This window comes from Dermacentor albipictus, chromosome 5, assembly GCF_038994185.2.
Source record: "Dermacentor albipictus isolate Rhodes 1998 colony chromosome 5, USDA_Dalb.pri_finalv2, whole genome shotgun sequence".
Classification (NCBI taxonomy): Eukaryota; Metazoa; Arthropoda; class Arachnida; order Ixodida; family Ixodidae; genus Dermacentor; species Dermacentor albipictus.
Window position 1 is genome coordinate 47,344,422 of NC_091825.1, and position 16,520 is coordinate 47,360,941.

The 16,520-nt window shown below is 46.5% G+C and overlaps 1 protein-coding gene across 1 annotated transcript in view; it reads left to right on the forward strand.

Moving 5' to 3' along the window:
• Positions 1–1,269: 1,269 nt before the first annotated feature.
• The window catches only part of LOC135899242 (probable RNA-binding protein CG14230), a 37,844-nt gene continuing 22,593 nt past the window's right edge, over positions 1,270–16,520 (forward strand). The window contains exons 1-6 of the mRNA XM_065428516.2: positions 1,270–1,646; positions 1,738–1,816; positions 2,737–2,797; positions 4,337–4,540; positions 7,635–7,964; positions 10,505–10,717. Of these exons, the coding sequence (XP_065284588.1) occupies positions 1,460–1,646; positions 1,738–1,816; positions 2,737–2,797; positions 4,337–4,540; positions 7,635–7,964; positions 10,505–10,717 (1,074 nt within the window). The 5' untranslated portion in view covers positions 1,270–1,459. The remainder of the gene's footprint in view (positions 1,647–1,737; positions 1,817–2,736; positions 2,798–4,336; positions 4,541–7,634; positions 7,965–10,504; positions 10,718–16,520) is intronic.

The following is a 16,520-nucleotide window of genomic DNA, read 5'->3' on the forward strand; positions in this document are numbered from 1 at the left end:
GGTGTAAACTGTTCTTAGAGTGTAGAGCACTGTTAAAAAAATTACACCATTTGGGCCTTATCATCTGTCTTGCTTGCGTTTCACTTTTAGAAAAATTTACACCCTTTGGGGCTTATCTTGTCCCACAACGATAATCGTCATCCGCCTTGCCCACGTTTCCTTTCTTTAACGTTGTGAGCCCGGTACTTCCCAGTCACGAACGGCATGCGCGTTATCAGTGTGACGCAGCATCCTCGACAGGAAAGTAGCGAGCGCCGAGTTTTCAGGAAAGGAAACGCAAGCAAGGCAGATGACGATTATTGTTGTGGGACAAATATACACCCCTGTTACTGGAAAGTTCCTGGCTCGCAGCGTTAAAGAAAGGAAACGCATGAAGGCAGATGACGATTATCGTTCACTCTAAGAACAGTTTACACCCTTTGACTTGCCCCTTCTGCCACACAAAAATAATCGTCATCTGCCTTGATGCGTTTCCTTTCTTTATCGCTGCGAGCCCGGAACTTTCCAGTAACGAACGGCACGCGCGTTATCAGCATAGAACAGTTTACACCCTTGGGAGTGCCTCTTCTGATAACGCGCGTGCCGTTCGTTACTGGAAAGTTCCGGGCTCGCAGCGATAAAGAAAGGAAACGCATCAAGGCAGATGACGATTATTTTTGTGTGGCAGAAGGGGCAAGCCAAAGGTTGTAAACTGTTCTTAGAGTGAATTGTGTGGCAGAAGGGGCACGCCAAAGGGTGTAAACTGTTCTTACACTCTTAGGCAAAGTTACACCCTTTGGCTTGCCCCTTCTGCCACACAACAATAATTGCTATCTGCCTTGATGCGTTTCCTTTCTTTAACGCTGCGAGCCCGGTACTTTCCAGTAACGAACGGCACGCGCGTTATCAGCATAGAACAGTTTACACCCTTTGGAGTGCCCCTTCTGATAACGCGCGTGCCGTTCGTTACTGGAAAGTTCTGGGCTCGCAGCGTTAAAGAAAGGAAACGCATCAAGGCAGATAACGATTATTGTTGTGTGGCAGAAGGGGCAAGCCAAAAGGTGTAACTTTGCCTAAGAGTGTAGAGTGTAGCCCTAGGAGTGTTAGCCAGCGCCACTTAGAACCATGCAGGCCAAATGTGGAACATCCTTTTTTCCCGGTTGCACTGGTTATAATGCGCAGTATTATGTATCATTAGTTTTTAGTTTATGTGAATGTTTTATAAACAAAACGTTGAAGTTCATCTAAAAACGTTAACCGTTGTCAGCGAAGAGTTGTCGCCTAGCAACGCTGAAGACGTCATCAGTGTAAACATGGCGCCTCGCAACGTTTTCCACGTGTAGTCCTGTGCCGTGATGCTGTCTGCTATTTCTGGCTTACCCGGCTTTCTTGATTGTGCCTTCAGACGTGAAAAGTGCGAGTGTTTTGGTTGGATAGCTACGTACAACACTTAGACAACGCCCTAAGTCCAGAAGCCGCGATGAAGAAACGTCTCTTCGTGGGAAACCTCGGTTCCTCCGTGACTGACAGTGACCTGAAGGAGAAATTCGCGAGGTTCGGCGATGTCGAAAACGTCGAGCTGCATACGAAAAAGGACGAGTCTGGAAAGCCTTTCAAGACTTTCGCTTACCTCGACTTGAACATCGATCAAGAAAAGCTCGTAAACTGTGAGCAGTCCGCATGTGATTCTCTAATTCTAGCCCGTGTCTCATTTTCTGATTTCTCTCGTGTTCTGTCGTCTCGTTATTTCTCCCGCAGGTATTAAAACTTACAACAACGCCAAGTGGAAAGGCAGTGCCATTGTTGTGCAAGTAGCGAAGGAAAGCTACATCCAAAGGTAGGCGCTCAAAATGTTACAGACAATTTTCCTTAAAACGAGGCATCGATAGCAGAGGCACGGTATTTTCGGGGCACTCTAGAGAAGGCGGGACCGAACTACGTGGGTGGCGGTGTTCAAGTAAGCCCTTGCCACTCACCGCAGCCCCCTAGATAGATTTCTATGCACTCACCCTCTGCTAGAGCGTGCGCAGTTTCTGATTATCGCCTAATTGCGCGCCCCTGAAATGCGGTGCGATGAAGTGCCTGTGCGCAGTAGGAACGTGTAATTCTTGCGAAACTAATTGCCAGCGACTGCGTCGTTCCAGCTGCTGTCTACAACAGAAGTGGCCGGTACATCCGCCAAAGAAAAGATAGATGTTACTTATATCAGGTATCTGTCGTCAAATTGAGCTGTACTGTCCCGAGTGTGATCACTGGCCACGGTGGCCCAGCGGACGTGGCGTTCTGCTGCTGAGCGGGCGAGGTCGAGTGTTCGATTCCCGGCAGCGGCGGTGGCTTGTGATAATGCTCGTCTTCTGACACATCGTTTGTGCACAAAAAAAAAAAAAAGAGCACGACAGGGATTGGTAGCAATACTAACGCGCCGTGCTTCTCGGCTAGATCACATCGGTTGCTTAAAGCTCATTAGGGTCGTGGCTGCATTTCTTTAAGCATAATAGAAAAGTCGGTCATACAGGTGGAGGAACAAATGAGAAATTGCGTGCATTTTGGTTCATGTAAACTGTTTTTTTTTTCTTTCTCAGGCTCAGTGTAGAATCAGTTGTGTGCAATGTGTTTCTGGAAACATCATTTCTAGCTGTGTCAAACTTCGCTCGGAACACTTTGTTGTTGGCATGCGTATGCTTCCTGAAGAAGTCCAAGAATAGATCTGAAATGAGCCCAGCCCACTGTCAAATAGTGGAAACATTTTATTCGCAGGATACAGCGTGAAGCGAAGGCTCGTGCTGCTCAAGATGCAAGCACTGGCCCATCAGATGCTGTATCCTTGCCTTGAATGCCACTGTGGTGTGATTTCGCAGGAATGCTCATCACAGGAAATATTCATAAGTGCTTAATATTTATCGCATGTGTTCTTTGCTTTTACCTTTACATAAGTCACATAATCACTAGCTTATTTGTTTCCTCATTTGTGTGCAGATAACACATCATTAGCCATTGCTTCTTCCTGATTTCTTCTGGCTTCTCAGTTGCGTGTGTAGCACTTGTGGTAACAGGTGGCACTAGCTTACTGGATGGCACATGCACCACTTCAGCTGCTTAAATAGCTCATTAACTTTTAGAATTCCTCTTTTATGAAAGAAAGTTAAACATTAGTCTGCTAAAAGGGAAACAAACTTTATCGGAATCCTAATTTCATGGCTGAACTTGAAGTACATGTGATTAACCTGGAGAGAACAAGACAGTTTTCTTACCCGGTGTGGTTGCTTACTGGCTTTGGCGTCTCACTGCTAAGCAAAGGGTCATGGAATCAAATCCCAGCTGGGGCTGCTGCATTTCGATGGAGACGCATCTATCATGAATTTTATAAAACCCCAGGTGGTTAAAACTAACCCAGACTTCCACACTACGGCACGCCTCATAATCAGGTCATAGCTTTGGTACATAAAACCCCAGAATTTAATGTTAGACTTTCTTACTCCATCCAGTGAGGTTTTGGGAGCTCCGGTATCGTAATAAAAAAAATTACATGATTTTGTGCACTGTGCTTCTGTGCCATTGTGTACGCTCAATATTGTTTCCTTCACATTATAACACTGAAAGTGATAGAAGAGCTACATTTGTCTAAATGACTATGTTATGCATGTGATTCGTTCAAGAAAGCCTTTAGAGGATTGCTTGTTGATTTCTACTTTGCTTCCTTTGGGGTATTCTCAAGTTGGTCTTCATCTGAATGTTGAATGCAGTTTTTAGGTGGTTACGTTAGCAAGTGCCGGCTTGTAGTTGAAATGTGTGTCAGTGTGTGTGAAAGGCTTCTTGTACTACCCAAGCATGCTTTTATGCCATCATTCTCTAGTAAATTGAGAATTCCCAGACCCCTGTAATCCTCCTAACTCAGAGGCTACAAACAGCAGTTATGAGCCTCCAACTTCTCTGTATGTTTGGGACTTAGGTGATCTTCAGAATCCTGTGTGATCATTGCCTTAATGCTAGTCAACAAAGTATTGTTGTCATTACGCCACTGTCACCATCATGGTTTTCATCTTACCATCATCTTGGCTGTCACGCTGTCATTTGTCAACTGTCATGGCAATGTTTTTGTCATGTTGCTGTTTTCGTCATTGTCATCTATCAAGCCATTCTCATTGTTGTCATGCCATTTGTTGCTTTCTTTAAATTTTGTCTTTTTGACACGCTGTGCCTAAATAAACAAACTTGATCGGCCTGTATTGTAGCTCAAAACTGTCTGTTCATGGTAAAATGTGGTGGAAGAAACAGTGATGATAGCCATGAGAAGTGACAAAAAGTATAATCGCAACTCAGTTTCTCGCGGCTACTTGACTACACACGTGTGCTGTAGGCGGAGCCAGCTCCTCCCGGGAAGCCCATACAGATCAAGGTCGAGAAGCCCAGTTGGACGGAGAAATCTGCAGGTTTCAAGGCAGAGAAATCCGACTGGTCAGACAACACGTCAGCACACATTAAAAAGGAAAGGCAAAACCGGTCTGATGGAGAGTCGTGGCAAGTCAACAGGGCTTCTCGTGGACCCTCAATGGAACAAAAGGTGTGTTTTAGTGAAACGCACAGTGCATCTCTTATGTCTGCCTCTGGTGTCTCTGATACAACATGTACCTTCTGCAGCAGCTCATAAGAATTGCTTAATATGTGTAAAAAGTGCCACTTGTTCTTTGCAAGTTATGGTTTTTTTCACTGTATCTTCTTTACGGAAGGTACAGTTTACCAGCCCTGTAATTCGACTTGATGATCGCCTACTCTGCTCATCACGTTGACGGCGCTCTCTGTACATTTGTTATGCAGTGTGGATTAGTTTATCCAAAGAAAAGTGCTGGCTTTTTCTTGACCTTGTTGTCTGCCCGCTAACCTTCTGTACTGATAACTCCCATGTGCAGTAGTCGCAGGGCTAGAACTGGCAAACAACCTAGATGCAAACAGGAGCTTCCTTCCTGCATGTCCTGCATTTGTCCTGCAAAGTCATCCCCATCCTTTCTTATTCAACCTCAGTTCACAGTGCTTTGGTGCTACCATGTTACAGATCAATGCCATCAATTCTGCACTACATCATTTTGTAATGACCATCGGTTCATGTCTTTTGAGCGTTCCACATCATTACTACAGCTGAAGAGTTGTGCCTTTCCAGAATGTGTATATGTTTATTTAGTACAGAGTGATTCCCACGCCTCAAAGCCAATACTGATTTAAAAAGAAATCTCGCGGTCCATACCTTGTGCTTCGTAATTCATAATGTGAGTTGTTTCGGCATAACTAAGGCCAGTCACTAAAGTGAGAACTTGGAAACTGTTATGCACTGTGAAAAAAAAAGAACTGCAGTGGCTATTGGTTACATGAAAAAAAATGTTTCATTTGGAACGTGAAATTACTAAAATTACCAAACTACCATTGCCCCTACAAAGAGAGCATAACTTCAAAAGCAGGAAAGACCCATTACAGCTGTTGCAGTAAAAAGCAAGCACTTACTGTAAGTTTACATGGTACATGCTAATGGCAGCTGACATTCTTTTAGTTTTAAAGGGGATCCTCAACCACCCTTCAGATTTGCTGAAAAAAACACAGCTTGCAGATAGCGTTGCTGTGAATAGCCAAGTTCTGCAGTCGTGCATCGCAAGTGGAGCACGAAGTCCCATTTTCCTGAGATACACTCTTTTCCACAGAAGCCTTCTCCTCACTCTTTTCGGGGCTGCCACATTTCGTCATGTGGCAAATTTGCAAACGTAGCTGCTATTGGTCAATACCTGACATCAATAAATAAGGGTGTTTGGATCAGCGTATTTCTTCCTTCTGTTACTGTGTATATTTATTGATGCAGTTTAATAAGCAGGATGAAGTGAGCAAAAAATATGCATTTCGAATTTCAACAAGAATTATATACTTCCCATAAGTAGGCCTTGAAAAAGACAAGTCCATTAGTCGAAATGGTGGCTCCCGCTCACACCTTGTCCTTGTTTTGCTCATACTTCCTGAACTATGACTATTATACCATCGTCTGGTAATGCTCAGTTGCATGTGCCCACCGTAGGAATGAAACTTTGGCCACACTGCTTATTAGTGTCGAGCCGTCGGGCTTCGTTGATTTCAATTAGTTCTGAGCACTCAACTGGCCCCCAACCATGCAAAACTTAAGGTCAGACCACACATATGCTTGCCAGTGTGCACTCTCCTGGCTGCTCCTGGCTAGACGTCTTGGAAGACTTCACTTTGTATTGAGCTATTGCATAACATGTGCAATTTGGATGTGGCTACTATTCATCGGTCATCAGAACGGCAAGTTGGGCCAGTTGGTTAGGATTCATGGTAAGGGTTGTAACAGCGCACCCAAGACAAGGACAACAGAAGGAATGAAACGACGACCAGTGCCGTGTCGTCGTTTTATTCCTTCTGTTGTCCTTGTCTTGGGTGTGCTGTTACAACCTTTACCATTCATCGGTCAAGCTGGTGTACATAGTTAGCCACCACAGTTGCATGTAGCTGTGCTGGCAGCATAGCGTAGATATCGCGGCCATTGTGGGGTGTTGTGACGACCTTGCTCGCTGAGGACAACCGCGAGCTCTGATTTTTATCTGTGGGCAACGTAAATGAAGGCCAGAGTGCCAAGATTGCATGAACAGGTCGTTTGCTTCCTGAGTTGCACACCCTCGAAGTGTATCGGCAGAACGGTCAAAGCTCGTTACGTTAGGAATTCTTACAACACAAGTCTGGAGTGCAGCATCCATCGCTTAGCCAATGTGCATGCTGCACGAGTGAACACAAAGAGGATGTGCATTTGGCCCTGGGAAATTGTGTGATTGCCATAGCGATAAGTGCAAAATAAAATGTGCTACTCATGTCACTCGGTACAAAAAATAGTTGCACGTAGCTGTCTAGTATACCTTGCACAGCAAAGGGATGAGACACCATGAGCTCAACCATAAGTTGAGGGATAGCCCCCCGAGTTTGGTGCATCATGGGCACGAAAATTGAAAGTAGCGGCGTCTCTGTGAGCATCCAAAATCAAATTTGAATTACGGACCACGGTGACGTTCAGTAGGCTGAGCATTGTGGTCACCAGCGCGCTCCACCATAGCCTTTGCAGTGCAAGGCATTGAAGAAGGACTGGAAGCACGGCAAAGAGGATCAAAGTCGATCTTTTATTGCCAATAACTCCACTTCTGCTCAGCATATTGAAATACTTCTTGCTTCAAAGCATTTCTGAAATAGTGCATTTTAGTCAAATGCATTTCTCAACTTTCATTAAATGTGGTTCAGGACCCCTCCAAAAGGAGGAAGCACAGAGAAAATGTGACATGATACATGGACTACTCTCAACAGATTATGTAGCTTCATGTGATTGATGAATAATGGGAACATTAACACATAATCAACACCTAACAAAGATATTTAAAAAAAGTGAACAAAAACAGGCCAGCAAGACTGACTGCACCAACTGTCAGCGCTAACAGATACGCAAACAGATTTCCTCATGTCAGGACAGATGCCCAACTGTGTCTTATATTTTTTCGAGCAAGAAATAATATCTTGCCTCGCTGTTTTTGAATTTTTAATCATATGTGACTGTTTGCTCCTTACCTGAACTCACCAAATGGAGGCAACTACAGTAATTGCAATTCTGTGTTAATTTGCAGACACCCACAGGCGAGTTTGCCAATGAGAAAGCATTCCTCTTTGACGATGACGGGCAGCAGCCAAGCAGCGGCAGGCCCACACCACATTGTCAAGCAGACGTGGCCCTCTTACGTCATGCCTGGGGTTACCGCCTGGGTACCGGCTTAGACAAAGCATACAGCGGTGGTGACGACAACGACGATTTCGAGGTGGTTCCTAGTAGAGATCCCGAGCAAGAGCGAGAAGCGAAGCGACAGGCAGCTAATGCCAAGCGGCTGGCATCACTCAAGCAGCGATTCGCTGAGAGCCACACGCAGCGGCGTCTGCTCCAGTCGGCACTAACTTCTGTGGTAAGTGGCTGCGTGTGCTTGACATTTTCCTGCCTTAAGAGAGTTGGAGAGGGAGGAGGATAGTGTGAAAAAAGCCCCTTGTAGGCAGCTTGACAGTAGCCCCGCCCCCTACAGCGATATCACAGGATACCCGTTCACACTACAAATGTACCATCTAAAAAGTTAGGCACAGTTGTTGAAACAACCACAGATAACTGCATGACTAATACAGAACACCTTCTATCGATCATTGCATATTGCATGCCATGCCAGTGAATACACTGCTCATCGTCCCGTTTTCCTATTACCGAGATGCATGATGGCAGCATCATAGAGGCAGCAAGCGGAGAGCGATTGTGGTTGATAAGGATACCAGCAAGCGCCACAGCACAACAGTTTGGATTGCACAAACAGAGCAGACGGGGCAGCCAGGGCTAGCAGCAAAATTGGTAGTAATGAGCATAATGATGCATACAAACATCGTTGCATAGGCAAGACACTTCTGGCTTGGCCATGCTTCGCACAGCATCATGTGTACTATAACTGTGCTATAGGCACAACGACACAACGTCACCCATGTCAACCTGTGCTGGCAGCTACTTGTTCCTCTCTTTCATTCACCAGAAGTGAGCCTCTTTTAGCATTTTTCCAGAAATGCATGCATTACTTACACGTCTTTAGTACACTTTTTCTGAGCTCATTCAGTTAGAGCATCACAGCATCGTGATACACATTTAACATCACTTAGCACTGCTTTATGGGCCGCATTAACGCACTTTATGGGCATGTCATTAAGAAGTACTGAATATGAGACACTCTCGATGGCATGGATGAACACAGTTGAACACCGATTTACAACTTTCTCAAAAACATTGTGTAATCTGAGCGTCATATAATTCAAGCAACAGAAATTTTGTCTTTAATATATGGTTTCGTGTGGCATAGTTGCGGCGAGCTTAAGCTTAAACTAAATGTTAGTGCATTTTCACGCAAATAATGCGATCACAAATATAACGCAAGAGGGAAATTTCAGTCTCTCAGAAAAAAATTTAATATATATTGTCATTATAATGTAAAGCGAAGCTGCAGTGAAACGGGAAACAATGCGTAAATGCGGATGCCCGCAGGGCCTTAACGTTAACGACCATCACAAAGTAAAATTAAATGGACAAGTGCTGATGATGTGTGAGGGAGTCACTCGGTGAGAATAGTGTCACCCTCCGTTATAACCACCAAGGGTGTTGGACAGGGAGCATTTCAGAAATTCTCGCGACACAACCGAATGCAGCAAAGCTTTTCACGAATTTCACAGTGATCCACTATGTGACTGAAAACTGCTTGCTTGCTTGACGAGCCTGCACAATATCCCTGATCATGTTGCTCGAGGCTGTGATTCACACGCCTTAACCACATTGATGCGGCAGTAACAGTGTTCTAAGTCAGGAGGAGAAAGACAGCACAAAGTGCTCAGTGACAACTCCCATCTCAACACTCTTGCACGAGCCAAAGTGATAGCGGGCATGGATAGCACAGTGAGCGCCGAGCCAGGCCTAGCATGCACGAGCTGATAGATAGAGAGGAGGATGAACTAATAAATGTGGGAGCACAGCCAATGCCAGAGTGAAGCCCACTCCGTTTCTGTGTTTTCGTATTGCTGCAACGATGAAATCCGCAGCACGCCAGCGTGGACTGCAATGTGCATAAGCTTGGGCGCAGATAAGATGGTGTGGTAAAGTTGCTGGAGTCTGGCAGCACTTCTCATTCGTCTGCCATTGGGTTCCCAGCTTTCCACTGGTTGTCGTATGAGATGAGACATGCATAATCTCGGCTCATGTAAGCAAGTTTTTTCGTGCATTGACTTTATGGTAAGTTCGCCGGGAATGCGCTTATCTGTCACAAAACCCAGAACGTTGCATAATTGGGGGACGCATAACTACGGTTATACTGTACATCTTGATGGACCTCTCCAGCTATGCATTTTTTGTGGAAAGTGTGTGTGAATGACCAGGCTGTGTGGCTTTAATGAAGAAATATGACTAAGGTATGCTGAGCATTCAAGGAACATATGATAAAGATTTTCACAGCAAAGCTGTTAAGGGCTAGTTTCCCCACTATCGTGTCTGCATATAAAATAAATCTATCATCATCAGGAATGACTTGAGCATCGTCTTCTTCCAATGCTGGCTCTGTTGCAGCTCGTCATTCCAGCGTAGAATTTCGCTTCCCTTCTGTCGTCGTAATGGGGAGGCTGCATTTATGGCGGTATGAGCCATTAATTGTCCTACATGACAGACAGATTTATTTATGAAACTATTGAATTTTGAAGAATCACAAGGGGCAATGCTGGGTGGATGTTCCTTACCACTCCACCGAGCCAACTCGAGACACTGAATGCACTGAAGACACTGAACTCCTCGAAATACAAGCTTACTGATATTGCCAACGGTGGTTCATTCCTTCCTACAAGTACTGCGCTAGATTAGTAGCACTTGCGTGCTGTGCGTTATGCACCCTTGCCTAGCAGTGCCGTGCCTAGCTCTTGTACTTGTTTCTCTTTTCAGGACAGCTCAGACCGCAAACGGCGCATCGTCTTCGAGGACAGCGATGAAGACGAAGAGGGCTTCACAGCACCAGCGCCCTCTGTTAAGACCCCTGCGGGAGAGCGCAAGCTGACTCTCTTTGATGATGACGATGAGCAAGAGGGAGAGGAGGAGGGAAGCGATGACATTGACTTCAGGCTCCGGCCACAGTTTGAGGGCCACAAAGGCCACAAGGTCAGTGCACTCACTTTGTACATCTTCTGTGTTGATCTTGCTTTTGGTGCATCGAATGAGATGAGTATTTTTGTAGCATGTTTGTAGCATGTCTTGTTGACATTGTTGAACTTGATGCAGTGTCGCCATGCTGCAGGCATTATTAAGGCCACTGAAGAGAGTCTGTTTGTTCACATATGCATTGAGCTAACATTGAACCTTTAGGAGTTGGAGCAGCTGTGAACAAACCAAGCAGTTACCGCCCCCACCCTCTTCTTCACCACACACACCCCAGTTTAAGTCACTCACGTTTGCAATGATGGCTTGCACCTACAAGTTTCTAAACAGCCTTTTGACTGTCAGCTATGTAGGTTCCTGTAGAATGCAGGTGGCTGCCAACAGTAGACTACACAAAACATCATAATTTCTTAACCCCTGCGTAACCTTTACTTGCACAGGTGGCAGCCTTATCATTTCTGACCCTTTGCCTGCGTTCATCCTGGCCAAATTGACTTAGTGTGCCGTTACCTGACTTTGCCAGTTGTGGCCTAGTGTAGGCCACAATCAAACTTGAGAAAACTGTCCACCTAACTTTTTCCAAGTGAGCCTTTTGCATTTATTTATTATTATTTTTATTATTATTGAAGTTTCTATACATGAAAGCCATCACAGAGAGGAGACAGAAAGAGAACTAGCTGGCAACTATCGCTTGGAGCAGAACTCCTGCCGGCTTTAGGAGGAGAATGGTACATGGAAAAAGGGCATTGAGGGAAGAACAAGAGAGAGATAAAAGGGGGGGGGGGGGCATATTGAATGAAGGAGAACGAGAGAATCGAAAACTAAAGGATTGCTGGCTCTCCCGTAATCGAGAGTAGATGTAAGCATGAAATGGGGCTACCAGCAAAGCAGATTAGTTAGAGTTGGCCACATTCTTGACACTAGCCACCATATCACACTGCACCATGCCATACTGTGCACTGATCCACATGGGCACAATAGTTTCCTGTCACAGACAAGCTCATTGCAAGCCTCCATGATTGCAAGTATTGTCTCGGTCAAACGGTCATTTGCGCCGCGCCGGACGCTACCGGCTCGGATGCTACCAGCGCTGCCGGCACGCCGGACACACCGCAACCCTCCCGGGCAGCTGGCGTTGAAAAGAGCACAGGCAGCTCTGTCTCAGTGCCAAAAGATGACAATCAAGTGTATAGTGCCCTGTAAAGCAAAACTTCATTATAACAATGTTGAAGGGGGGGGGGTCATAATTATTTTGGTATAACCATTAGTTCGTTATAGCCACTATGCATTTCTATCCACAGTTAACAAGCAAGAGAGGATGTACTCACAACCAAATCTCCCAGCAGCATGCCACGCGATAAAAAAAACGGCCGTCGCAAGGGGGAAAAAAACAAGCAAAAAAAAGACGGCAAGGAATTGCTACTTTATTCACGCCAAACGGCTCATCACTGATCAATCAACAGCTCACCAGCTGGTGGCTCACTACGCAGAAAAAAGTCCTTGATATATTTTTGCTGCGTCTTCTTCAGGCGAATGATGGCTTTTTCAGCTGCAGCTGCTATATTGAGTCCATTCTCGCCGTCATCGTGAGCGCCAAAGAAGCGGCGCAGCAGGTCTGCCGCATCCCGCGCTTGTGCCGGCGTCGGTACGTCGGATTCACCAATGTTAGGCTGAGGGCTGTCGACACATTCGTCACTGTCGTCATTAGGCACCCTCGTTACCGCGCAAACAATTTCCGCCTCCGTTAGCTCTTCCGCCGTCACCGCGTCAGCACCGGCACTAATGTACGTGCAGAAGGTGTCGTAGTCGGGCGCAACGCCAGCGTCAAGAAGAGCGTCCCACGATGCTAGGGCTTGGTCGCCCACGGCACCCTCATTGCTGGCAGCACCGAGATCTTCGCCATAACTGCCGCTGCTGATGCCAAATGAGGCATGCTGGAAGCAATTGGCGATCGTGCTTACCAGTACAGCCATCCAAGCAGCCTGTAGCTTTTTGATCGCCATGTACAAGTCGATCGTGGACTTGCGCTTCATGCTCATATTAAGCAGAATCCAGTCGATCACATGCTTGCGGTAGCGTGACTTAAGTTCATGATAACTCCTTGGTCGAGGGATTGCACAACTGCAGTGCAGTTTGGCGGCAAGAAGCATAGCTTGATATTTTTGACCACAGCGGTAGTGTGGTGGACCACCCAGTTGTCCATTACGAGGCATATCTTCCGGTTCTGCTTGTCCAGCCGCTCGTCCCACTCCCGCAGCCATGGTGCAAAAATTTCTCTCGTCATCCAAGCCTACACATAACTCACTTGGAGCTTTTGTTCGCCTTTAGAGCATCGTGGTGACACACTTTTGCCGACTACGAGGGCCGGCACCTTTTTCGACCCATCCATGTTGGCACGAAGCAACACGGTCACGTGGACCTTGCTCTGCTTACCGCCCTGGCAGCATTCACCTTTGACGGACAGGGTTTTTTTGTGGCAGCATGTGGTAGAACAGAGCTGTCTCATCTGCACCGAACAAATCCTTGGCACTGTATTTTTCTAGCAGCTGTCCAATGTTTGTCTCCACCCATGCCACTGCAGCTTCGCGGTCGACAGACTGCGCTTCCCTGCTGACAGCCCTGTCGACAATGTCGTGGCAATCTTTGAAACGCTGCAGCCAGCCGGCACTCGCCACAAAATTGTCGTGTCCCATGATGCGCACTAAGTCCCTCGCTTTGCGCTGCAACAGTGCCCCACTCAGAGGAGTGCCACTTGCTCTTGCGTCCAAAAACCACTTGAAGGCCACCTTCTCTACAGCTTCAAAAGTGGGGGCTCGCAGCTTCTTTCGGTCGCCTTTTACGTCATGTGTGACAGCACCGGTGACAGCTTCTATGCTGCTAAAAATCGTCGACAGCCTGCTCAACGCTATGCTGAAATCTTTGGCCACTTTTTTCTTCTTCATGCCGGACTCTACAGCTGTCAGCGTAGCCACCCTCTGCTCGATTGATATCATTTTACGCTTCCGTTTGCCATTGTCCATCTTCTTTTTGGCGGTGGGAGCTCGCATGAACGAACCTATAGAAACACTGATATCATTGTTCCACGTGCACAGCGAAAGAGTGGGCGGGTCCACCAGTTCCACGGGTAAGGGGAGGCCGGGAAACACGCATGGGAGACGCAAATGTCACGCACTATAAGACATTGACCTGACGAGTACCAAAATGGTCAGTAAATACTCGCGGGAAAAAAAAAATGCCGACTATTACGTTACTTCCTAATGCGAAATTTGAGCGTAACCCTTCAGCTGTTTCGGCTTTTCTATATATTGAGGCAAATAATTTGAGCAAGACAGGTATGTACAGTTATGACTTTTTATTCTTCACTTCTTCAAGAGACACTCCAATCCCAGTTCTTGATTGTCATGAAGGTAGCTTTGGGGTCAGAGAAATACTAGATGGATATATGCTAGGCTTGCTCCACAAATGACTGGTTCGACGTAGCACACCTCTGGATTCTGGCAGCAACGGCGCGAGGCCTCTACTTGGGCAGCTCGTTTAGCAGCAGCGGCAGGTGAAGGACTTTCACCGGTTGCCTCGCTGATGGCTCAGAAAGAACTGGCTCAGAATAAACTATATATGTATGCAGACGGATTATATTATAATATAAACAGTCGGTGAGCTTCATACAATCCGTCTGGTGTGGAACATTTCGCACCAGCCACCACAAACGGCGCATAGCTTGGTGCAACTGCCTCGCTTATCTGGAAGTCGTGGGAGGCAGCGCATAGGAACATAGGAAGATTGCGCGGCGAGAGATGGCAGCTACTGACTGACGCCGCTGATGCTGCTAGTGAGTCCATTGAAGGTGGCTCTGCGTTTCGGCTTGGGAAGCACGCACCGTGATCCACTGATACCAAGCCGACGCTTCAGCAACCGCTCTCGTGCGGTCGCCGCCACGGAGGGGGTAGGGGGGGGGAAGGGGTACACACAGTGGCGAACGGTGGCGGCTATGCGTTTTGACTTAGGCAGCAGTACGTCGTCACGATCAGCCGCCACCGAGCTGGCGCTCTGATTGCCGCTGCACATGTGTGGCATTGGAGGAGGAGCGAAAAGAGAAAGGCTCGCGCCATGCGCGAGAGATGGCGCCAGGAGCGCACGCAGCTAGAGCAGTGTGCTGGCCCCGGCTACAGAGCTGGTTATGGTGAGGCGCGACGGCGCCACAAAATGCAGGAACAGGCGTCAAAGAGCTACACTCTAAAAAAGGTTCGTTATACCCATTGCGAGGAAATTTTAACTTCATTGAAACAAGGTTTTTAATACATGGACATCTATTGGAATTTCAAGGGGAATCACGATTGCTTCGTTATATCCTGTTTCGTTATAACGAGGTATTACTGTAACTTTTGAACATTGCTATTGAAAATGAAATATAAAACTTCAGCGTACTAGGAGTTACAGCTTGAATGATATTGTGAACGAACATTTGAAAGAACTCGGAAGCAATATCTTTTGTAACTTGTTTGGCATTTAACCAGCATATGTAATGTGGTCTTGACTGGTTGCTGGGATGTTCTCGTTTGAGTGGCTGGATAACAGCTCTGGCTTTTGGCTCAAGATCACGTGAAGGTCGCCGACAACGGGAACTAAAAGCTTTCAAGTTTAAAAAATGAAGATGGAGAACACGATAATAAAACATGCATAGCACACTCATTTGGCTACACCTAATGTACAGCAAATGGTCCACAAGTTAACACAAAACTAGACCACATCAGAGATCAGAATGTTTAGACCAGGGCTGCACAACATACAACCTGCGGGCCATTAACTTTTAGTGGTTTGTGACCAAGCTCGGACTCCTGTGCTGCACGAATGCGGCCATGTCTTGAGAAAAACAAAAACAAAAAGATTTAATTCTGGAGTTTCACATGCCAAAACCACTATATAGTTATGAGGCACACCATAGTGGGAGACTTCGCATTAATTTTGACCGCCTTGGTTTTTTTTTTACCTGCACCCAATGCACGGCTCAGGGACATGATTCCATTTCGCCCCCATCGAAATGCAGCCGCTATGGCCGGGATTTGATTTCGCACCCTCAGGTTTAGCAGTGCAATGCCAAAGCCACTACACCACCTCGGCAGGTGACAAAAACAACAATCTGGGCCCATACGGTCGAGTCTTCTTACAACGGACCCTGATAACCCGACAAAAATGTCCGCTTTATCCGAAGTCCGTAATATATGAGAGGCCTCACTTCCGAAACTTTCGTCACTTTATTGCAAAGAGTGAGTGACAACCGTCCAAAGTAAAAAACAAAAGAAGTCGCAGTTTCACCCGAAAGGCGAAGCATCGATTGCGATAACAAATTAAGCAAAATAAATGCGGCAGCAGCAGCGAGTGAATTGACCTTCATGCTGTCTCTCACTTCAACACAACCTAAATGCTGAAAGCACAGCGCATACGTAGCTACCGGCACTGGGTGCACTTTGTCCACATCGCAGATCGCTTTCAAGATACAGCACCCGCACGGGCGAGCACTTTGTCTACATCGTAGACACCTTTCAGAATACGACGGCTGTACTGTAAGCAGCAGCCACCATGGTAGAACCCCTCTTTCTCACCTCTCCCCCACTCCTGCCATGCCTCACAAGCGATAGAAGACGGCGCGTTTCTGCCCCGCTTTCCTCCCTTGCGCATGCGATATTGAGCCGCGATAGTTGGCTGACCCTTGCAACTCAATTATCTGCTTGTGCTGACACAGTAAAAGTTCGTTTTATATGCCTGATTTTCTTTTAATTGCTGCTAATTTCGTCCGCTATAGCTGATA